General features: G+C 33.8%; 2 protein-coding genes across 3 annotated transcripts; one reads left to right on the top strand and one right to left on the bottom strand.

The window, feature by feature from the left end:
- The first annotated feature begins 1,041 nt into the window (after positions 1-1,041).
- On the top strand, positions 1,042-8,071 carry LOC115716702 (probable DEAD-box ATP-dependent RNA helicase 48). Of its 2 annotated transcripts, none has more exons than XM_061115603.1 (10): positions 1,042-2,191; positions 2,309-2,415; positions 2,698-2,753; positions 2,849-3,073; positions 3,165-3,371; positions 3,472-3,558; positions 3,710-3,805; positions 3,884-4,099; positions 4,257-4,439; positions 4,711-7,147. In XM_061115603.1, exons 1-10 carry the CDS (start codon positions 1,161-1,163, stop codon positions 4,825-4,827), a joined length of 2,325 nt encoding a protein of 774 aa, XP_060971586.1. In that variant the 5' UTR covers positions 1,042-1,160; the 3' UTR covers positions 4,828-7,147. The 2 variants fall into 2 exon arrangements, with proteins under 2 accessions (XP_060971586.1, XP_030501427.2); XM_030645567.2 differs by lacking the exon at positions 4,711-7,147 and adding an exon at positions 7,389-8,071 and having other exon boundaries at positions 1,044-2,191.
- A 13,946-nt stretch (positions 8,072-22,017) lies between these two features.
- Positions 22,018-25,140, bottom strand: LOC115710535 (uncharacterized). Its single transcript, XM_061116360.1, has 5 exons — positions 24,898-25,140; positions 24,402-24,591; positions 24,133-24,321; positions 22,315-23,984; positions 22,018-22,137 (listed from the first exon to the last, which is right to left on the bottom strand). Exons 1-5 carry the CDS (start codon positions 25,138-25,140, stop codon positions 22,018-22,020), a joined length of 2,412 nt encoding a protein of 803 aa, XP_060972343.1.
- Between the last annotated feature and the right edge of the window lie 464 nt (positions 25,141-25,604).

A 25,604-nucleotide genomic window follows, 5' to 3' on the forward strand; every position in this document is an offset into this window, starting at 1 on the left:
AAAATTGGCCAAATCAAGAACACCAAACTTGTTGTTTCGACTTGCCCATTGAGCCACCGAGTGGGCCACACCATTGCAAGTTCTTGGGATCCATTGGACTTCCCAAAGGTTGAAGTTTTCAACAAGAGATAGAAAGTGTTCCACCTTGTCCTGTATATTGAAGTGTAGCTTATGTATCTCTGCAGGATTGCTTCTCAATGCAGTAACCACATTCAAATAATCACATTGGAAAATAATGTTTCTGTATCCTAGCTTGACAGCAGCTACAGCACCTTCGCACAGGGCAGCAACCTCGCCAAGCAGAGGATCACAATGGTTCGTCCGTAAAGTGAGCAAGTTCAGAATCGTTCCAGAAGTATCTCGGAAAACAACAGCTCCTGCAGATTGGGAGTGTCCTATAGCAACATCAGAGTTACACGCCAACCAACCTTTAGGCAGAGGATTCCAAGCAGATTGCAATGCGTCGCAAGAATCACGGGTTGGAATTAACTCACAAAGCCTAAAGTTTATAAAGTTAATAGTGACTGCAATCGGAGTTGAATTCCCTTCATGGATGATTTTATTGCGCTCCTTCCATATGCTGTCAAAAACAATAGCAGCTCCTCTCAAGCATTGGTTGAAGTCAAGGTTGGCCAACCTATTGTCTGATTTCGAGAACCAATCTAGCCACTCCTCCCAGTTGGTAGCAGTAGTATCAGTCCTCATACTCCAGCTACATTCGAACCAAACTGCCCTTGCATAACTGCAATCCCAAAACAAATGCAAACTACTCTCAATTAAGGAGGAACAGAGGGGCATAGCATATCAGGTATGGGAATGGAGGATCCAATCCTTTCTCTTTGGTGGGAAGACAATTGAGAGTAGGAATGTACGAATGTACGAATGTACGATTGTGGTTGTGTTGACAACTTGACGTCGTCGTTTGTTCTAGAAATTGCATTTCTTGTTGTCGTTGTCGTTGTCGTTGTTTAACAATATTGTCGTTTTGCAAATTATATTGCCTTTTTTTTTTTTTTTTTTTTTTTTTTTTTTTCCGAATCAGTTTTCTTCTTCCTGTTCCTCGTTAAACCCTAAACCCCACCTCTTCTTCTTCTTCCTCGCACAGTGTCTGAACTGAATTTAACTGAAACCAAAGATTTCTTTTCCTTTCACCATTAACCATGTTTTTTTCCATCCTTCTAGAACGTCCTAAAACAATTTCCAAGCTTCTCTCAAACCTGATCCTTACCCGACCTATGGGTGGTGGCCCTCGAACCTTTCCTGGCGGCTTAAACAAGTGGCAATGGAAGCGTATGCACGAGAAGCGAGCCAAAGAGAAAGAAAAATCTCTTCTTGAACAAGAGAAAGAGCTTTACCACGCCCGAATCCGCTCCCAAATTCGGGCCAAGGTTACCGGAAAACCAGACCCATTTAGAAAACCTCTTGCAGAGTCCGGACACGGGCCTATGAGCCCTAACGATCACGTAAAAGCACTAGCTGATCGGTTCATGAAAGAAGGAGCCGAGGACTTGTGGAATGAGCGCGACGGTCCCGTCAAACCTACGCCGTCCACGCCGGCATCAAAGGTACGGGAGCATTACATAGAATCGACAGAAGCGACAAGACCCATTACTGGGTCTCCGATAGATTTGAGGAAGATGGTATCAGAGCGGCGTAATATAGCCGGAGACCGCGAAAATTTGCATTTCAGCAATACGAATGACAATAACGTTAGGGTCAGAAATTATTCAGTGCAGCGGGGTCGATGGAACGAGGGCTCTTCGACTGGAAGTAACTCTTGTTTAGATTCGAAGGGTGATTCTTTGAAACCTTTCGTTAGAAGTTTGGTGGGTAACCGCGATGACTCTAAAGTTGAGAGAAGTGCCAATGAGCTTTCTGCAAATAAGAAAGTTTCCGTGAAGAAGAAAAGGAGAAGTGGTGGTTCTTCGAGCGACGATGAGTCAGAATTTGATTCAGAAGATGACACAGCAAGGTCTTCTGGGACTGGAAGGAATATGAGGACAATGGGGAGTAGTGCTTCTTTAGGGAAATATGATGTGAAAATTACAAAACGAAGAGTACCATTGAATACATGCGAAGGGGCTGTCGATTTTTCACAGCAGGTTGAGCTAATTAGGCATGAAATCAGTCAAAGAAAATTGGCTGAGGAAGAGGGTAAGCTTGAGGAAGAGTCGATTCTTAGTCAGAAAAGGCAAGTGGTGTTTTTTATTCTTTCTTTGATTGAGAGAAGTGATTACTAGAGTTGTTCTGTTGTTGGGATGTGCTTATATTAATAATATTTAGTGAGTGTTTGTTTTTGTTTTACCAGGTTTGATGAGTTTGATATATCCCCATTGACTGTCAAGGCGCTATCTTCTTCTGGTTATGTTCAAATGACTAGAGTGCAGGAGGCTACCCTTTCTTTTGTTCTAGAGGGTAAGACTTTATTTGGGTCACATGTTTATGCTAATTCAAGACTAAACATAGGCTAGCAGAGGTTCTGATTATGATTTTGCCATGTTATAATTGGTGTAATTTATGGAAATGTTTCTTTTTCTCTTGTTCTCAAACAACGTAACCACGGTTTTCCTTCTCCACAAGTGAGGTTTATTTATCTATATATATATAGGGTAACAAGTTGCCTCTTTTCCTTTTTCTCTCTTGTTGTCAAAGAACAATAAGCTGTTTTCTTTATGATTTTCTTTCTGAATGGAACAGGGAAAGATGCTTTGGTCAAGGCTAAAACCGGTACTGGGAAAACGGCAGCCTTTTTGGTACTTGTCATTTCCTTTTTTCTTCTTTTCACAGTGTTTATTTTTTCTTTGTACAAATTTGCTTTATCTTTAGTAGCTTTGCTAAACACGAACAGATTCCTGCTATTGAAACAGTTCTGAAGGCTTTGGGTAGTAATTCTATTCAACGGGTGCCTCCAATTTTAGCTCTGATTCTTTGCCCCACAAGAGAACTTGCAAGTCAGATAGCTGCAGAAGCCAATGTCTTGCTGAGGTACCATAGCGGCATAGGTGTCCAAACATTAGTAGGAGGTACACGATTTAAAGATGACCAGAAACGCCTTGAATCTAGTCCAAGCCAGGTTAGCCCTTACTTTTGCAGTTGAAACTATGGTCTAAGTGTTGCAGACGATGTTATGAGAATGAACGTTTATTGTATGAGTTTTTTTCCAGATAGTAGTTGCAACTCCTGGCCGGTTGCTGGATCACGTTGAGAGCAAATCTGGGTTGTCTGTGCGATTGATGGGATTAAAGATGCTAATACTTGATGAAGCTGGTCATTTATTAGATCTGGGATTTCGGAAGGACATAGAGAAAATTGTTGATTGTTTGCCACGTCGGAGGCAGTCCTTGCTATTTACTGCAACAATACCTAAAGAGGTTTGATCCTTAGTCGACTCATTTTAAAACCAAATTTAAAATGAGATGTTATATATCATAATATCCTCTAAAAATGTCAGATACAATTATGAATATGCAGGTTCGCCGAATATCACAGCTTGTTTTGAATCGGGAACATTCTTTTATTGATACTGTTGGTCTAGGTTGTGTTGAAACTCTTTCTCAGGTAAGAACAGTGACCATTATTTAGCCAGTCATGATTGATTAATAAAATGAAATACATGTCTGCTATATTCCATAAGTGATTACAACAGTTGTTGGTTGTATCTGAACCTTATAAAAGGTGTGATAATCCCATCTTATTTCACTAAATGCAGGTCAAACAATGCTATCTTGTTTCACCACTTGAATTGCATTTTCATATAGTGCATCATCTTTTGAAGGAGCATATTTCAAAATCACCTGATTATAAGGTTTGTATTGTGACTTCTCAATTTTCTCTTCAGTTGCAGTGTTGCATGTGCCTTGTGGCCTAACGTTTTACCCTACAGGTCCTTGTTTTCTGTACGACTTCAATGGTAACGTCACTAGTGTATCTTCTTCTCCGTGAAATGAAATTGAATGTGAGGGAGATGCACACCAGAAAGCCTCAACTTGCTCGAACTCGTGTTTCTGAGGAGTTCAGGGAATCAAAAAGACTGATTCTTGTTACATCTGATGTTTCAGCTCGTGGGATGAACTATCCTGATGTTACACTGGTCATTCAGGTATTTGAAAAATGTTTTTTTTTCTTTCTTTTCTCCCTTGGCAATTTATGGTTGCACAATAATTTCTACTTCTGTGATTTCCATTGAATTGATAATGGCGTGATTTGTGCACGCTTTTATAATTTTCAATTAATTTAGTCAGTATTGATCTTACCAGGTGGGTCTACCAATGTCTCGGGACCAATATATTCATCGTCTTGGAAGAACAGGAAGGGAAGGGAAAGAGGGAGAAGGCATCTTGTTGCTTGCACCATGGGAGGAGTATTTTCTTGATGAAATAAAAGATCTACCTCTGGAAAAATTTACATTATCACGATTGGACCCAAATGCAAAACTTAAGGTCATTAATTCTCCCTCTTATTGTCTAATTACATTGTTTTACTTTCATTCTTTATGCTTGTAAATATTTGTTGGATTAGTTAGTAGTTTATAGTTGAGACATAATTAATGTCTGTACCTAGATTTTTTTTTTGACTTATCCTATTTAAAAGTTTTTCCAATAATGATGATAATAACATTCAAGAAGAGTATATTTTTCTACATGGTAAACTGAAAGATTGGAAAAAAAAAATCTCAATTTTTATAGCTTTTTTTTTTTTTTTGTAAATTAGGATTTGGTACTGAGGTTCAATCTTAGAAAACCATATTGGAGTGGTCTTCTATTCTCATCTCTGGCACAAGGAGTAGGGGCGGAGGTAGAAGGTATCATGAAGGGGGCCAAAAGATAAAAAAAAAATAAAAATAAAGGGGGGACCAAATACATAATTATTTGGAAAAATAACAATTTAATATAAAATTACAATACAATTTTTTCCCCAAAATTTTGGGAGGGGCCATGGCTTGCTTTGGAGCCTATGTAGCTTCGTCCTTGACACAGAGATAGCTCAATCTCTGATCAACAAAACCCCAATGTCTGACCTCCATATCATGGGCGATTACTGTTCACACAGACACTGCTGACGTGCAGCTACTATTCACATTTTTTTCCGTCAGCAACTGTCTTTTTTGAGTTTTGTAGATCTGGGCTTGTGTTTAACAAGTCCAATGAGCCCTCAATCCCTTGTTTTTCCATTTTGACCATTGAAAATCTACCATGGTTACTTCTCCAAGATGTTTTTATCAAAGAGGCGTGAATCCATTGATATTGATCAACTTGATCGGTCCACCCTTTTGTAGAACCTTGTCAATGATTGAACTTAAAGATATAAACTGTGCCAGCCAAGCCTTTTTTTTTTGAGTCAAGTAGACTACCTTTTCTCTTAGGAGCTAGAAGCTTAGAAGAAAAACGGTAGGCTTTCCATTTATTTGTTTATGCCCTTCGATTGAGTCCTTTTAAAAGACGTAACGGATCCCCCAAGGGGCGCTGCCGATCTTGAGCGAACCGATGCTCCAAGACCAAGAGGTTTCATAGCTAGGGTCCCTTTTGTTACCCACCTTAGTTCCAATGGTTACTTGGAACTCCTTTTTTCCGGGGGTGTATAGCTCATTTGGTAGAGCATTGGGCTTTTAACCCATTTTTGGATCACTTTTTTTGGGGTTAATCTAACCTTCTTTCCCATGTATTTTGCCTTATAACCAGCTTTCCTAGATAGTTTTTTAGAGCAATATTATTCGAAGGCCCCACTTCTCTTCCCAAGCTCATGGACTCTGTTCATGGAGGTCAATCACATCGTACTTCGGGGGAGGAAAGGAGTTGTGCTTTCAGTGCTCTGAAATTTCAAAAGCCTCTACTAAGGTTGTTTTCTTTCACTTTAAACAACCTAATATTCACCATCCAGCTGCTGAAAACAATTTTAAAGGGCATGCTATGATTGCTACCCAACTTGAGGCATTCCCTTTCACTAGTCCTTGTCCAGGTACTAGTTTATATCTGATAATGGTATGGTACGAAGTATTTTAATTCAATCTTAAGTGATTATCTTATCTCTAATGGCATTGTCCATCAGAGTTCCTGTATTTGTACTCCCTATCAAAATGGGATTGTTGAAAGAAAAAAACATTTGTTAGAAGTTGCTGTGGCTCTCATGTTTGATACTTCTGTTAAAGTTTTTTAGGGAAAAGTTGTTTTGACAACTTTTTTAATCAATAGAATGCCTCCTCGTGTCTTACAATATCAAACTCCACTTTGTTCTCTTAAGATTTATTCCTGTATTCACATACTCTCCAATATTCCATTAAAAACGTTTGGTTGCATAGCCTGTAATATGTTTTAGAAAAGGAGAAACCTGTAGACAAAAAGAAGTGTCAACGACTAGTTGGGAAATTGATCTATTTATCAGTTAGCTTGTTTAGTCAGTATATGCACAACCCTTTAGAAGAACACTTGGAGGCAGTTTACAGGATATTACTGAATCTAATGAAGACAGTAGGAAAAGGTTGTTGTTCAGGAAAAAAATGAAGAAAGAAGGATAGAAGCTTTTACGATGCAGATTGGACAGTTCAATTTAGGACAGAAGATCAACATCTGGATATTGTACCAAAGTATGAGGAAACCTTGTTAGTTGGAGAAGCAAGAAGCAACCTGTTTTTGCAAAGCAGTCCTGAAGCTGAGCTCAGAGCTCTTGCTCAAGGAGTATGTGAATTGATCGAGATCAAACGAGTTCTTGAAGAACTACAACTTCAAAGGACAAGTCCTTTGAAGCTATACAGCGACAATAAATTAGCTATTAATATAGCACATAATCCAGATTATCATGATAGAACCAAACATGTGGAGGTGGACTGTCATTTCACAAAACAAAAAATTAAGAAAAAGAACTATGTGTAGTTTGTGTGCCAAGCAAGCAACAAGCTGCTGATTTGCTGACAAAAGGATTATCAAAAGAAAGCTTTGATGAACAAGTATGCAAGCTGGGTATGTGGGACTTGTATGCATCTCCTTGAGGGAGGGAATAGAAGTAATTCGTATTTATTGGATTATTTAGTGGTTTATAGTTGAGATGTAATTAATATCTAGATTATTTTTTTTATACTTAGCCTATTTAAGGGCTTTTCCAATAGTGAAAATAATATCATTCAAGAGTGTATTTTTCTACACTTAATTCTAAACTCCCATTTTCTTGTTGGGGTTCTTCGGAGCCATATGATGACTAACCAAACAGTGTTCAAAATTTGAAATCTTGTGAAACCACAGTAATATCTAACAACCATATGATAAGTAACCTTGTTTTGCAGTTAAAATATCTATCAGATGGAATTTTCCTATAGAACACTTCCATTTCTTCTTTGCTTTCTGGATTTTTTCCCACAATTTCAATATTTTATGCTGGATTCTGTTGTCAACTTACAGATGGAAGATTCTATGGCCAAGATCGATGGTAGCGTCAAAGAAGCAGCATATCATGCTTGGCTTGGCTACTATAACTCGATCAAGGAAGTCGGTAGGGATAAAACCACACTTGTTGAGGTTGCTAAAAGATTTTCTGAATCAATTGGTCTGGAAAAACCACCTGCTCTATTTAGAAAGACAGCAGTGAAGATGGGGTTGAGAGATATACAGGGCATAAGAATACACAAGTAACTTTGATTGGAATGTTGGTATGCAACCAGTTGAGATAAGCAGAAAGTAAAGAGGCAAGAATCTTTTAGCTCGTCGAGTATGATTTTATCTTTGCAGAAAATTCTCCTTTCTGTGCTTCTATTCTTGCTTGAATCCTCAAATTATAGGCTGCAGATTAAGGATTGCTGATTGTCTTTTTGGTTATCACATTCTTTTAAGTAATACATTATAGTAAAATGTATCTCAAAAAAAAAAAAGTAATACATTGTAGTAAAATGTCTCGTGGATGATTACCATGATAATTTTATAATAGGTGCTGTAGTACAAAGTAAATGATTTTGAGGTCATTTACTTATCAAGTATACCAGTATTGTACATTCAATCTTCATTATAATATGTAATAATCATTCATTTTGATGGATTACTTGTATTTTCTCAAATTTGAAACTTATATAAACATCATATTGCAATCACAGGCCACCATTTCATTGGATAGATACTTTAGCAAAATTGGTGTATTGATGTTACATGTTCTTCGATTGGATTCTCAAATATGGTACTTTTTTTTTTCTGTTCATCAATTTGAATCGGATTTGGTTCACCATTATGTTGGATCTCTTGTTGAGTTCTTATTCCACACAATGAATATTTTTAATAGTATCTTAATTTATTGAGTTCTGATTAGTGATGTATAGGGACGGGCAACTGATATTTGTCCTATTGAATTTTCTTACCTATACTTAGTAATGAGTATTAGTAACTTCCTTTCTTTTCCCTCTTCTCTTGTTTATTGGCATATTGAGACCAAACCAAGAGCAATTCAAACTAGAGGGTTAAAATGTCATTTATCCCAAAACCAATAATTTTAGGAGAATTTTATTTGCACTCCATCAAGTTATGAATACATCACATTTAAATATATATAATTTTTTTTTTTTCTCAACAAAAGTAGAAGATTTTATTCAAACAACCATAAAGCAAATTACAAAAATCGAGAAAATCCCACACACAACTCAAAAGTTGTTAACCGTAAAAATTAAGTCTTTCTCTCTAGCCTTATACTTAGAAAGATTATAAAAGGCAACTCTAGCTTTTAATCTAAGGCAACATGCTAATAGCTTTTATCGAGTTACAAATTCCTTCAAAAACACATTTGTTCCTATTACAAATGTGATACACAACAATCACCACTATTACCGAAGTAACATCACCAAGCAAACAATTTTGAGTTCCTCCCAACCTGTTAAGCCAATTAACAAGATTCAAGTGCCAATTAAATTGCCCTATTCAAACAGTGACTTATAGAATCACTTTCTTAGAGACAATACAGTCAAAGAATAGATGAGAGTGAGACTCTATTTCCTTAACACAAACCGGGCAAAAAATAGACTCAACTGGGAAAATCTTAGCAAGCAAACTCCTGATCAAGAGGTTTTCATTAATAGCTTACCACATTATGAAATGATGCTTTGACACTTTGAATTTATGCCAAATATCCCTATGATAATTAACTTTTGGGGCCGAAAGGAATGAGAGCTAGCATTTCTTAACTTTGAACACTCCAGAGGCTCCGGCCTCAATCAAAACCTGCTTGCAAATTTTGTCTCGAAGATTAACTATTTTTTGGAAATACCAGCTAATATCTAGGTTTGGATGAAAGGTCCGAAAATTCTCATCTTTCGTATAGACCGCATTAACCCATCGAATCCAAAGACTATCTTGTTTAGTAGATAAAACCCAATATACTTGGCCATTAAGGCCACATTCCACTTCTTCCCTTCTCTAAAGCCAATTCCCTCATAAGCTTTTGGTAAGCACATCTTATCCCCAGAGACAAGATGAAGCTTGCTACGGTTGCCAGAATTTCCCCATTTCCTTCGTAACTTTTTGAGGCAGAATAAAAATGCCCATCCAATTATTCAGAATCTCCAATAAAATAGAGTGAATAAGTTGGTTTCTGCCAGTAAAGAAAGGTGTCTACTACTCCAACCATGAAGGTTCTTATGAATCTTGTCTATAATATCCCCACAATTTGAGGTTTTCCATATAACGGCCGCAAGTTGACCCCTAATACTTCGAAGGAAAGGATCCCTCTTCCATGTTCACTATGTTCAACAACTACATTTTAATATCAATAGAAATGTCACCAAAGTAGATGGAGGATTCATATTTGTTAGTTGAAAGACTCGTGGCTTCATAGAAGTCATTGAAGGCATTATGAATAATGATTAAGGAAGAGCTATTACCTTTGCAAAAGATAACCAAGTCATTGGCAAAGCACAAGTTGATAAGCTTGAAGGGCTTACACATTGGGTGGAATCCAAAATCTTTAGAATTCGAAGCATGTAATAGAAGTCGGGTGAGGTATTCCATCACAAAGAGTAGGGGGAGATGGGGTCCTTGTTGGGTTTTGTGCCCTAACCAAAAATCTATTTCAATGTAATCTTGAATATTCATTTATTAATAAAGAAACAAATTTATTTCATTACTTGTTTAATGTATTATTTGGTTCACATGTTTACTTCATGATCATTTGTTTGATTTATAAATTCATCTACATCATTATCACATTGATAATCTTGATTACTGTGTTGTCAACACAGAGGAAAGTAATTAAGATTATGTGATTAAATAACTTCCTACGATTTATCAGTATACAAAATTTCACTGATATGATAATCAATAATGTAGTTTACTTACACCTTGGATAAGTGCTATGTCATTTCCAGGGTATTGGTAAAGTAAGCTTGGATTGGATGTATGGAGTATACATCAGATGTGATCGATATTGAACATGGATAAGATATCATAAATTTATCGTAATATCTAACTAGGTCAATATCACACAGTTGATCTTAGATCACTGATCTCAATCCTGAGATGGTTAGGTTCTAGTTCAATTGTATTATTTATGTTCTTCAATTTGTTTGTTAAGTTGACCAATTATATTTTCCCGTGACATACAGATTAAGAACATGGTAGTTCAATTGAGTGGGAGTGCTAATCATAGATACGGAATCTATAGCTTATATAAATGCATAAAAGTGAAATGATAATTTCTTTCGAGCTTGGCTTAATAGAGATAAATGGTAGAGTACTCATTTCAGTAATTATATTAGTTTACTAAAATATCATTTATAGGTAGCTAAGTGTTTTAAAGATAAAAAACATTGAAGGGTAGAACCGTAAATTCGTCCCTACTCGATATAGATCATCTATAGAGGATCATTGATTATTTAAATTATTACAATAGATAAATAATAGTGTATTTATATAGTGGAACATATAGAGTGTTCTATGTAATTAAGAGTGAAATTCTAAATCTATAGTGGCGTAAGAAAAAATTAATAAGTTAGAGAATTTACTTAAAAAGGCTCTCCCCAAATCTTTTTCATTAATTTTCTATTAATTTTACAGTCCTTTACATAATTTCAACCTCAACTTTTACTAACCCCACCACACAAATATGTTTTAGTTTTAATATATCTCATTTTAGTGGATGATAAGAAAAAAAATATATAGTTGGACTCTTATTTAAAAAAATAAATATATATATATAATATTTTTAAAAATTAGTAAAAAAATATATAATTTAAATTGATAAATTTTGTTAGGCCTTGAGTTAGGTGGACTTTAAGCACAAAGTTAGTGTACTTTTGTCCAAATCTAGGCCTGCCTTTCACTTGAACTATATCTTTTAGTTTAGTTTCTTTAATATCATTTCACACACTTTTGCGTACTAAGTAAATGATCTCTTATTAGTGTGCCTTGTTTTGCCCTTTTTGGTGAAAATCTATAAAACTCCATATGATTTCTTTTCCATTTTAAATTGTATTTTTTTCTAGTAACAACTCTTCAACGGTTCTAATAACCCAAGTATATTTTCCACGAAATGAATAGGAATATCAAGCAATAATTACAATTTTTTCCCCAACAATTAATTAATTCAATTCAACTTACGATAATAACATGGATATTGACATTTTGATATATATCTTTCGTATAAGATCTAAATATTGACCCATATAATAAACCCTCTTAATTATCTCTTAAAACTACATTTTATTAGGTATATAACAATACTATTAAGCAAGAAAAAAAAAAGTGTGCCTACACAGCTTTCTTGTAGTACAATCAAACTTCAGCAGACAGATGATGACAAGTGGGGATTTTGGTTTGTATATACATCAATGAGTTTTTGTATAAGAGATTTGTATTTGGACTCTAACCAAGTTGTCAAATAATATCAGTGTCAAGATGAATTGGGTCGTCCATTTGTTTAGCATTATATTATTATATTATTATATTATATATAGAAAAAAAAAAGCTAAAATTGATAACACATTATATTATTATATATCTATATTTTTTTTAAAGGTAGAATTTTATGATATTATATATAAGAATAATATTCCAACTACCCCTTCAATTAGCTAATCTAGAAAGCTAGGAGCTACTCTAAGGAATTATATGTGGTGATATATTAAGAATGATTAATGAGAATTATTTATTAAAGTTTTCATTTTATATTGAGTGCGTTTTGTAATATTTTTTTAATTAGAAAAGTAAAAATATTTTTTTAAAAAAAAACCTGTTTTTCTTTCAATTATTTAATTAAGGATCAAAATTTTAAAAATTTTGAAAAAAATCACTTTAATTTTTTTAAAAATAGTTTTTATTTCTTAATCAGTATTTTGGACTCTGACTCCAACTTGGACCTTAGGACTCGAACTCCGGCCTCGGCCCTAGTCCCGAACTCGGACCACAACCCCAGCCTCAGTACGTCGACCCGACTTAAATAAAATCAAAAAATAAAAATAAAAAATAAGTTATATAACACACTTTTATTTTCTGTTTATAAAATTAAGAAACAAAAGTGGTTATAGAACGTACATTTTTTTTAAAAAAATAAAATTTTTATTTTCATTTTAGTGATTAAAAAATTCAAAAATAAAAGTGTTATGAAACGTTACCATTGATTATCTTCAAGACCAATAATTCAACATATAACCATTTCCAATGGAGTAATTTTCGGCAAAACCCCCCCCAACTATCAATTTACTTGCAAAAAACCATATAACCTCATATTTTGGTGGGAAAACCCTCCAAAGTACTGTTCCGTTTGCATTTTTAAGGTATCGTCTGTCTAGCCTCGTTAAGTCCTAATTTTGCTGTCGTGGCAATGACAGGTCACTAAAAAATTATCCTATGTGGCCATATTTTATAGAATAAAAATAAAAACTTTAAGAGTAATTTGTGGCGAAAATCCCCCAACTATCAATTTACTTGCAAAAAACCATCCAAAATTTTTTAAGGTTGGATGGTTTTTTGCAAGTAAATTGATAGTTTGGGGAGTTGCTGCAAATTACTCTTAAATTTTTTATTTTTATTTTGATTTTTATTTTGTAAAATATGGTCACGTAGGATAATTTTTTAGTGACCTGTCATTGCCACGTGGGCAAAATTAGGACTTAACGAGGTTGGACAGACGACACCTTAAAAATATAAACAAACAGTACTTTGGAGGGTTTTCTCACCAAAATATGAGGTTGGATGGTTTTTTGCAAGTAAATTAATAGTTAAGGGGGTTTTGCCGCAAATTACTCTTTCCAATGCATGGCGCAAATTTTATAGTAAATTTAGCTCAAAAATAACTGAATATTATATTTGGTCTAAATTTTGTAATTATGCTCCAATTCACAAGTTGTATATTAACTCCAAAAATCAACATATTTATTAATTTTTGAGAAGTTTACAATAATATATACTTTTTACATTTATTTTTTAATAATAATGTTACTACTATAACTGATGTGCCACGTCAGCCACATATGATGTTTTCCAACATTTTCTAGTTTTTTTTTTCACACGTTGTTAAAAGTAATTTTTTGGTTACTAATTGTTATCCTAATTTTTGCCAACATGACGTGACATGTCTACATAGGCAAGATTAATGCCACATGTAGTACAGCTTGTCAGCAAGAAGGCCAAGTCACCATGCACGACGTACCGCTTGACGAGGAGTCCAAATTCTTAAGCATGACAAAAGAATAGCAAACTGGCAAACCAAGGGGGTCTAGCCGGACCACCCCTGGTAGATCCTATTGCCAACATAGGTCGGCCAACCTCTCTTCTGGCAAGCACTTTTTGTGCCTCTACAGCTTTCAGCTTGGACAACACTTCTAGTTACGAATTGAGCTTCAGCGACCCACGAAAATAGGAGATTAATTTCAGTTATTTACCTATTCTTGGGGACTAATTAACATGTTATTTATTTATTTTTTTATTATGTAAAAAATAAGTGATATCTCCTCATTTAAAGAGATATCAATCTACTATCTTTTATAAGCTCTCATATATAAAGAGCACTAAACTAAACCTAAACTCTCTATGTTCTAAGTCTGAGTTCTAAATGCTAAGTGCTATATGCTAAGTTCTATGCTGTAAAGATTGCATGCTAGAGTATGGATTAGTAAATGCAATTAACATTAATTATTGATATTTTTATAATCATTTATGATTTATATTGTGGTGGGTTCCATTTTTAAAAATAGGCATTAGAGTTATAATTTCTCAATTCTGGAGATTTTATTAAACTCTAAAAGTATTATTTATGCTAAATATGAATTATGCAATTTTTTATAATTTTTGCTCGGCGAGAATGGAGTATGCGATGGATGGCCGTTAGAATCACATGAGTAAGTCTAGAACCCATTTCTTAGTGGGACGAATATTAGAAATATTTAAAATGTCGAATTTCGATGGGGTTATGGTTTAGACCATTTTACCCCTAAGCTTATAAGTTGCTTAAATGAGATGTAAGGGCATTTTGGGTATTATGTTTTTAGGGTTGAGGTGGTTGGATTGCAGCTTCGCAGCTGGCACTTAGGTGTTATTTTAGCCCTGTCCCTTTGATTAATTAGTGAGAGTATTTAAATTCAAAAAAAAAAAAGAAAAAAAAGAAGAAAAGAAGAAGAACAAACCCAACTATATGCTTATTTTCTCTTAACCCTTCAAACCCAGCATAATTCAGCAACAACCAGTGAACTTTAAGGAAATTTGAGGAGTATTATCTGGATTTAGACAGAGAAATTAAAGGTATGAACCCTAAAGCTCACCTTTTTAAGTGTTTTTAGTTTTCTTTAGTTTTGAGCATAAATTATAGAATTTTGGTGTTGTTCGAGTTAAGGTTAGTAACTGATTATTTCCACCTATTTTGTAAAGTTATTTTAGGATTGAATCTTGTGGTTTTGATGCTTGATTCTCGAGTTGAGCAAGTTTGAGTTCTAAGAACTCTAACTTGGCTCAACAATGGTATTTTAAAATTTTGTGAAAAATTATTGCTGTTTTTGGTTGCAAACTACCCTTTGATGTTGTTATAGGTGTTGTAATTTATTTTACCAGGATCTTAGATCTACTCACAAGTATGTTATTTTAACATCCTAAACATGAACTTCTAAAACGATATGAAATAAACACATATAAAGTATAAAAAACCTTACAGTGGTTGCAGCGAAATATAATGTCTCATTCCACTGAGATCTCTAACCCTTGTATCCTTTCTGTCGCGGAGTATCACCAAGATCTGAGCATGAATGTCCTTCTCTTCAGTTTGGATTCTTCACAATATTCCAGACTATGATGAGATACCACTTGATGTGTGTGAGCACTATTGTATCACTAAGGGTTTTGAAAACTTGAAGAAGGAGAGAGAGAGAGAGAGAGAGAGAGAGAGAGAGAGAGAGAGAGAGAGAGAGAGAGAGAGAGAGAGAGAGAGAGAGAGAGGTCGGCTATAGAAGAGGAAGTGAAGGCTCAAATTTTTCTGAAAGCAAGATTTCTGATTTTCAATCACTTAACAAGTGTGAGCCATCACTATCTATTTATAGGTAACCACTAGGTTTAGGTTAGGAATTATTGGGCATTAAAATAATGAAAATATTAATTGGAAAAACCTAATTAAGTGGCCGGCCATGATGTAGTGGGCCCAACTTTGGTATTTTGTAATTTTACCAATTTTCATTCTTATTTTCTCAAAAACGCTAATTTTTCAATTCTAACCATTTAAATGCCAAAACTAATTATTTAATAACTAAAATTAATTATTAAATAATATTGTCATTTATTATATTTATTAATTAGACTTAATAAAGTTTTCCAATTAATAAACAAAACCTAGAATCTCTTTTCTTCACAAGTTTGCCCTTGCTTAGTGAAAATTCATAAACTAGACATAGTCTAATTTTAGAATTATAATTGATTAATTAAAATCAATTAACTGAGTCTTACAAGCAGTATGGTCTCAACTAGAATGGGGACTATGGGCCTATATTTCTGAGCTTCCAATAAGCTGATCAAGAATTTACCAAGTAAATTCACTAGCTTATTAATTCCTTGTTGCATCCACTCTTGGAACTTAGAATTGCACTCTCAGTCATATAGAACGCTCTATATGTTCCACCATATAGATACACTATCACATTTAACCATTGTTATAATCTAAATAATCAAAGATCCTCTATATAGATGATTTACACCGAGTAGGGACTAATTTACCGTTTCACCCCTCAATGTATTTTGATCCTTAAAACACTTGGCTACCTGTAAATGATATTTAAGTGAACTAAAATATAATCACAGAAATAAGAGCTCTTTCATTTACATCTATTTAGTTAAGCTCGAAGGAAATCATCACTTTACTTCTAAATACCTGTAGAAGCTATAGATTTCATATTTATGTTTAGCGCTCCCACTCAATCATACTATCATGTTCCTAATATGTACGTATTACCCTGACTCGAAAGTAGGTTTAACTAACAAATCAAAGAACATGAATAGTACTCCTGAGATTGAACCTAAACATATCAGGATTAAGATCTTTTGATCTAAGATCAACTAGTGGTATTGACTTGGAAAGATATAACAGTAAGTATTATAATATCTTTATTAAGATCAATATCGGTCCAGTCCAATGTATACTCCATACATTCGAGACCAGTATACTATGCCAATGTTCTGGAAAGAACATAACACTTATACAAAGTGTAATTACACTTCATCGCTGATTATCACATCAGTGTAAATCCAATGCACTGATGAAACAGGGACTTTGTCTTTCGAAGCATATAATCACAATCGCATTCCATTATGTTGACATCACTGTAATTGTGTATGTCTATATGTTTTGGACTTAACAGATTTTGTGTATATATATATACAAATTAAACCATAAACATGAATAAAACATGTAAGCATAAATGATTTCAAATCCTTTTATTGTTGACAAATCAGATTAGATTGTAATGGGTTTTATTTAGGGCATAAAATCCCAACAATAGGTGATCTGAAAGGTTTGGGAAAGATTGGACACAATTTGGACAAGTTTTGGAATTTCGGGGGTTTCCTAGTACCAACCAGTCGACTGGTTCTACAAGATCTGTAGAACCGGTACACTGGTTCACAGGCAGGACTCCTAGAAAACCCAATTTTTCCAATTTGAGTTATTTTTAGAGCCTTAGTTTGTTGTTTCCTTGATAACTATAGGTTATAGTCAGGTTAGTTATCGATAGTGAAACCTATAGTTCTGTAAAAATAATAAAGTGTCACACCACACCAATCAGTCTGAATCAAACAACGCGCGCTCATGTGTGGTGGGTCAAGTGTGTGAGTCTTCACTCATTCGCAGATGGATTTTTGTAGTGAAAACTATGTTTATTTTTCGATATGGAAAAGATGTATTCTTCCCATCAGTTCAATCGCATTCCTCACATATCTCCTTGGCAGATTTGTCAAAATTGTAATAATCATAAAAATCAGCGGACAAACCATTCAAAATCAAATTCTTACACAGATAATCATTCTCTACCCAGGAGTCTCTTTCCTTAACCTGCCATTCGTACTTCTCAACTTCATCCTTCTTCTCGATAGGAGATGGAGTCTCAAACACAACTGGTTTCAAAACAGTCAGCACAAATCTCCAAAACATGAGAAATTTTCAAGTAGCTTCAATGACATGATTAGAGAAGCTTATGGTATAGTAAAGCCTAAATGACCATTTCATTTACCTTTACCCTAAGCCTAACATTACAAGTCTAGAAAGACCTTATGATTCTTAGTTGTGTATTAATCTATATTAGTGGAGAATAGTAAGTATTGCAAGCATATGGAATTTTGGGTTAGTGGATTGATGATTGTAATTGGCATGCATAAAGTGGTTTAATTGTTAATTAATTGCATTCTATGATTTCATAAGCTAAATGAAAATAAATTGAAATTTGTCAAGGGTGTAATTGAAATGAAATTCTAGATTATATGCATAAGTGAATTTTTTTTCATAATCATGTTATTGAAGCTACTTGAAAATTTCTCATGTTTTGGAGATTGACTTGTTTAATGTTTATTTAGTGTTTTACTCGAGGACGAGTAAAAGCTTAGTTTGGGAAAAAACTTGTTGCGATATTTTGCACACACAAGTGTACCTACCGTTTCAAGTAGTAGACTCACCAGGAATGAGGTCGATCCCACAAGGAGTGTAGTTAAGTACGTTAAAATTAAACTTTTACTTCTATTTGGTTAAATAAAAATAAAGAAAGAATTAAGAATAAGAAACTAGTAAGAAGCAATTATTAAAAAAAATTGATAGTTAATAAAAACTAGGGCTTTGATTTCAATTGTTTCTATTGATTATGGCCTAATATGATTATATTCCTAATATTAATTTCTATGCAATAGCAAGTTTACTAAGATAATTTATAGTCTTCTCAGATATATAAATCTCAATTACATGCAAATTTTCTACTCTCGTGATAAATTTAACATGCAACAAACATTAAGCATAAAAACCCTATAAGCTATCTAAACCATATAGGTACTCTCGTCCTATATCGAAATTCAGTTCTATTTTACTATAGCATATTTGATACTCACTTCTCAGATCTCGCATCAAAATCATAGATAAATAATTGGTGATCAGACAATTAAAAGTAATTAAGCACAAATAAAATAGAATACATAGAAATTAGGGGTATATAAATCATATTAAAACCATAAACAATGTTAAACAATATCCATCTAACCCTAATAAAGTGTTTATCGACACATGTTCATTGAAGCACAATTACACATATTAACTTTAAGAAAAGAGATGAAAATAGAGAAGAGAAGAAGAGAAGAATGCTAGAAAGCAGTATGCCTTCAATATTGCAGTTGATCTCTCCACTCTGCATCTGAATTCTCTCTTTTTTTCTCTCTGAAATTGCTTAATGAAATCAACTCCATTCTTCCCTTTATATAGGCATTGAAGGCCTAAAAAGATGGAAAAAACGCACATGTTTAAATTCTCATTCGGATTTAAATTTTTGGGAAACCTCAGACGAGATATTTTTTCTGCTGCGTTGACTGATAGTATTTTGGCCATAACTCTCTCGATATTGCTCGGAATTGGACGATTCAAGATGTTACAGAAAGATAAAAAAGAGATCTAAAACTTTTATGCTTTGACTTTTTCCAAAATCTAATCAGAAGATAGTCGAATTCAAGCTTGAAGTTACAACTTTATTTTCTTGCACAGTTTTCTTTATTTTAAATATCATCTTTTTGTGAGATATTTTTTATCTTTTTCCCCATATTTTTCTTTGATATTTTTCTAATCTTATTTTATTTTAAATCTTCAAAAATAAAAGATAACAAGCGTAAAAATGCTCCAAACACGATTAAAACTCAATTAAAAATATACTAGACTTAATCTAAAATTAATACTAAAAATAACCTAACAACAAACATAATTTTTTTCATGGTGAGAAAAAATAACATCTTTTGTCCCTAGCATTTAAAGTGCAAACTCACAAAACGAAAATGCTTGTTAATGTCAGCAGTAGAACCAAAAAAGTCATCGATAATAGTCATAGCAGAATAAACGTTTTAAAATTATTGAGTAAACTGCTAGCAAAAATAAAAAAGGAACGATATTACCAAATGAAATTTTTAGGTAGAGTCGCGAACTAGGTCCCTCTCTTTAAGACGTTCGCGACACTGCCCAGGAATGTGCAAGCAGTTGGAATTTGCTACTCGTCCGCAGTGACGGACCTATTAGTGTTAGCCCCCACTAACAAAAACATTGCCTTTTAAAAAATTAAATGTAATTTTTTTAATTTGATAATCATAGACCAAAATAGTAGAAAAGCTCCCACAAAATTAAATAAATCTAGTAAAAGTGATCATAATATAAATATAAATATTTTTTAATGATAAATAAGCCCCCACAAAGTAAAAATTCTGGGTCCATCACTGCTCGTCCGTAGGATAAAACAGTCCAGTTGTAATGTATCGAAACCCTACTACACTGTAGAAAACCGTCGAATATACCTTAAAATTTATGATATAGCAGATGGATTTTTGTTGTGAAAACTGTGTTTATTTTTCGATATGAAAAAGATGTATTCTTCCCATCAGTTCAATAACATTATATAGATGAATGGATTAAAATAATATAACAGAAAGAAGAACGTCTTTTGAATCGTGGAGAGTAGTTGGTTGAACGTGTCTCATTAATTGGTACGAATAAGTAATCAATTTCAATTAAACATGTTTTTTAATTAAATTAAAAATAAAAATAATTATTTTATTAAATAATTTTTCTGTAAAAATAATAAAGTGTCACACCACACCAACCAGCCCGAATCAAACAACGTGTGCGCATCTGTGGTCAATTAAGTGTATGAGTCTTCACTCATTCTCACAAAATTGGGTATATTTGGGACCCTAACCCAAGTGCCAAAATTACACCTTATATACCCTTGTAAACAATTACTCATATATCATGTGGAACTCTTTTTACTTCACACGCACACACTAAAACACTTTCATTTTTTATTAAAGTATTTATCAAAGTTCCACCAATTATTTATGCCCACATAACCATATGTTATTTTTTAACTAAATATAATTTATTAAGGATGAACCTAGTGTGACTTGTTATTTGTTATGATCATTAATTATTGATTAATTAATAATATTATCACATCATTATTTTTATTTATACAAATAATATGTAAGAAAAAAGTTTATTTCAATGTATAACTACCCAATTAATAATGAAATTCCAACTGAGAGACAAAACATAAAGCTTATATAATAGAATTTTCTCAGTACAAGCGAGGAAAGTTGGTATTGGAATAGTTATCAGGGTCCCTTTCAAAAAAAAAAAAAATAGAAAAAAAAAAGAATAGTTATCAGGGACCACACAGTTCGAAGGTCTTCGGCTTCATCGTTTGTCGACCTCGATTATGCTACTAGTAGTAAGTAATAATCTAATCTTAATTTAGCCTTAGTTAATTTATGAGAACCAAATAATAAATAATCAAAAATTAACAAAAACATACCAAAATCTATAAAATCAATTGAGGAGTGCTAAGCAAACTCTCTTTTGCACTCTCTTTTACACTCTCATTCTAATTGAGTGACATGTGTAACAATTTAAATTATGTTTAAAAATAGTTACAATTATGTCCTTATTTAGTTTTTATTAATGATAATTAAAATGAGTCATCTCATTTATTTATTTTTTATTTTTTTAAAACTAATAATTAATCTATTTATTTTTACTGATAATTAAAATGTGTGATTCTATTTACTTGTTTGTTTATTTTTTAGACAATAAAAAAACTAAATTAAATTATATAATTTTTTTTTATTAAAATTTCATTTTTTTAATCGATAATATGTACCACAATAAATTATTCTTTTAATTTCTTTTATAATAAATATTGGCTATTTACTTTATAAAAAATGGAAAAATATTTCTTTTCATATATTTTGTATCAATTTTTTATTATTTTTCATTCATTTTTTTTTTTGCTTCGTATCATTCTTTTAAAAAAAAATTCTTGTTTTTATTTTTTTACATTCCCTTAAATAGTTCTCAAATTTCTCTCTAATCAAATATGTATATATATGTTAAATCAATTAGTTTTTTTTTTTTTTGTCTATTCATGAAAATAATTTTTTTTTACTTAAAAAAATAAAACAAAAGTAAATCGATCTAACATATACTATTGAATAGGCATAATTATATTAGTTTATTTTTTTTCTTTTATTATTATTTTTTAAATCTTTTCTTTTAATATTTCTTTATATATATATATAAAAATATGAAATAAAATAATTTAAAGAATGATACAATATGGAAAAAAAAAAAAAAAACTGATGTAAAATTTATTGAAAAAAAAAAAGAGTTAGTGTTTTTTATTTTTTTTTTTTTGGAAGAAAGGAAAAATTTTATTTATCAACAACCACCACTTACAAACGGGGAGCCAAGGCAATTCTGATATCGCTCAACATATTAACAATGCTTTTCTCTCCAGAACTCAATTTAGCATGGGTACATATAGTGATTCTAGCTTTCAAACTAAGTTTAACCAAGCTACTAATGGCCTTGGTGAACCACAAGCTTCTTCAAAGACACACTATTTCGGTGCACCAAACATGGTACAATTTCTACTCCGCCACCACAAATTTGAAGTAATGTTACTGAGCAAACCTGTCCCTTTGTTACAAATTCTATTCAACCAATCAGTTAAACTTAGCGGCCAATTAAAATGCCCCAACCAACTAGTGATTTCATTAATCACTCTCTTAGTAAAAATGCAATCAAAAAACAAATGAGAATGAGACTCTTGCATCAAATCACACAGGAGCGGCTTGTGGAGTTGAGAGGAATTACCTTTACTAGCCTGTCACGTGTCTGGAGGTTCCCATTGATAGCTTGCCATAAAATAAATCGGTGTTTTGGCATTTTAAGCTTGTGCCAAACATCCTTGTGGTAGAGGACTTGAGGAGCCGAGATTAAGGAGTTGTAGAATTTACCAATTCTGAATTTCCCAGAGATACCAGCATCATAAACAGCCTGTTTATCAATCTTATCCCTAAGATTAACAAGTTTTCTGAAGTACCAACTCATATCTTGACAAGGGGTAAACGACCAAAAGTACTCTTCTCCTTTCATATAGACAGCATCCACCCAACGAATCCAAAGACTATCTTGCTTTGTGGACAACGCCCATATGTATCTAGCCATCATTGCTACATTCCACTTCTGACTCTCTCTGACACCAATACCCCCATGGTTTTTAGGTAAGCAAATTTTCTCCCAAGAAGAGAAATGAAGCTTTCTCTGATTCAAAGAGCTACCCCATAAGAAGTTCCTACACAGTTTGTCAATCTCCTTCGTAACTTTTTGAGGCAGAATAAAAATGCTCATCCAATAGCTTCGAATCCCCAGTAAGATAGAGTTAATGAGTTGAGCTTTACCTGCAAAGGAAAGATGTCGACTGCTCCAACAGTGAAGATTCTTTTGAATCTTGTTTATGATTCCCCCACAGTCCGAGGCTTTCCATTTAGTTGGTCGAAGATTGACCCCTAAATATTTCAAGGGAAAAGAGCCCTCTTCCATCTTTGCTATTCCTTTCAAGAGCTTTTTTGTATCATCAGAAACACCTCCAAAATAAATGGAGGATTTAGTAGCATTGGCTGTTAAGCCAGTGGCATTACAAAACTCAGTAAAAGCATGTTGAGTGATGTTCAAGGAAGAGGCATTACCCTTGCAAAAAATTACCAGGTCATCTGCAAAACACAAGTTCGTCAGTTTCAAAGATTTGCACATTGGGTGGTATCCAAACCCCTTGGAGTTTGAGGCATGGATAAGCAGACGAGTGAGGTACTCCATCACAAGAACAAAGAGCAGAGGGGAGATGGGATCCCCTTGTCTAAGCCCTTTTTTTCCTTGGAAAGTCCCATGAAGTCTCCCATTCAGCATTAAAGTGTAAGAGGTGCCACATAGACAAACCATAATCCACTTAATGAATTTTGTAGGGAAGCAAAGGCCTTTAAGTAGATCCATAATGAACTCCCAATCAACGGTATCATAGGCTTTGCTTAGATCCACCTTCATTAGACACCTAGCCGAGATGTGTTTCCTTGTATAGCCTTTAAGTAAGTCTTGAAAAATTAGAACATTGTGGGCAAGACTCCTTTTCCTCACGAAGGCACCTTGGTTGCTATGAATTAGATCTGGTAACACCTCACTTAATCTAGAGCAAATCATTTTAGAAATACACTTGTATAAAGTGTTGCAACAAGCAATTGGTCTATAGTCTATAGCAGAGGCCGGAGAATCTACTTTAGGGACCAAAGATATGGTAGTTTTATTTAAATCAGCAGGAATGATACCTTTGTCAAAAAAAGAAAGGATAGCCAACACTGAAATTTCTTCCCCAATCTCATTCCGGAGATCCTTGAAAAAACCTGCTCCATAACCATCGGGACTGGACTTTTGATCTTGTTTATCTTGAACATTGCTTCTTTGACATCCTTCTTTGTAAACGGTTTCACAAGCTGAATTTGTTGTTGCATATCAAGCTTTTTCCCATAAGATAATCTCTCGGATTCAGCTTCATAGTTGCAGAACTACCAGCCCCCATGAAAGTTCTAAAATGAGAGAGATAATGAGAAATAACACTATCATAATCATCATAGATCTTACCATTAGAGACATAGGTGGTAATTCGATTTTGCTCTTTCCTTTTCTTAACACTAGCATGGAAAAAGCTAGAGTTTTCATCACCAAAGCGAAGCCAAGAAATCTTGCTAATCTGCTTGAATGTAGCTCGTGTCCGTTTATTGGCAAGAACATAGAACTCCTTTCTTTGTATTTTCGGCGGCTTGAAAAGTTCTACACTGGATTCAAAGACAACAAAGTTTGAGCTTCATTGTACTTGTTTTTGGCATCATTGTATGTCAAGGTAATACTACCAATCTCAGCATTGTTAAATCTTTTCAGGCAGTGCTTCAGACGATTAAGCTTGCCCATTATTCTTGAAAGACCCTCTCCTTTAACCGGCTTGTTCCAATTAAGAAGCACCTCCTCTTTGAACCGACTATGATCCAACCAATGGTTAAAAAACCTAAAAGGTTTTATGCCCACCTTCCTTATTTCCAAGTTCTTGATTAAACAAAAACAATGATCAGAGTAAGTTTCCCATTGAAATAAAGCCTCTGTTGAAGGAAACAAAGAAACCCAACTATCATTTTTGAAGGCTCTATCAAGCTTAGAATGAATTCTAATACGGGATCATGTTTGTTGGACCACGTAAACTCAGCCCCCGAGCTTTTCATAGGAGTGACCTGGCCTATAGATAGCCAAGTTTGAGCATCATTAATCTCATTGCGCTTCACCAATCGCACGATGTTTGTCCCCAAAATGAAACATTGCATTAAAATCACCCATTATGAGCCAAGGGTGATTTACCATCCCAAAACCAGCCAACTTATCCCATAAAAGCTTCCTCTCACTAATGGAATTCTTGCCATAGATTGCTGTGAAAATAAACCCCGTATCAAGACCATGAATTTTAACTTTACTATGGAGCAACTGATCATCTTCATCTATCACTTCAATCTGAACAAACTTTCTTTGCCAAAGAAGAAGGATGCGACCCTCTACAATCGGACTTGTATAGTGATCCCAGTTGGGAAAGTTATTACTAATCATTTTTTTTATTTTTCCCCCTCGTATCTTCGTTTCTAACAACGCTACAATACCCACCTTATTCAACCGACAAACATCCAAAATGGATTTTTGTTTATTGACTTTATTTAATCTACGAACATTCCAACACATTATGTTACACCACTCCATCCAGCATAGAGTTGTTTAACGGATCAATCTCATCCAAAGGTTCTTGGAGGACCTCATAAGTGTTGCTTGATGTGGCTTTCTGCATCTCAGTTGTTTCTCCATTACCCGCTGTCTGTTTTTTGTTACCCTTTCTTCGGGGTGTAATCCATTGACCTTCACATTCAGCCAATGTTGATCCTTCTTTTATATCCCCCTGTATAGTCTTAGCCATTTTTCCCTCTTTCTCTAAAGTCTTCTCTGTAGGCAGAGCAAAATTATGATCATTAGATATTTTGTTTACCTCTTTTCCCTTCTTTTCTTGAACTGTTTTATTCTTT

This window comes from Cannabis sativa, chromosome 5 (genome assembly GCF_029168945.1).
Source record: "Cannabis sativa cultivar Pink pepper isolate KNU-18-1 chromosome 5, ASM2916894v1, whole genome shotgun sequence".
NCBI lineage: Eukaryota > Viridiplantae > Streptophyta > Magnoliopsida > Rosales > Cannabaceae > Cannabis > Cannabis sativa.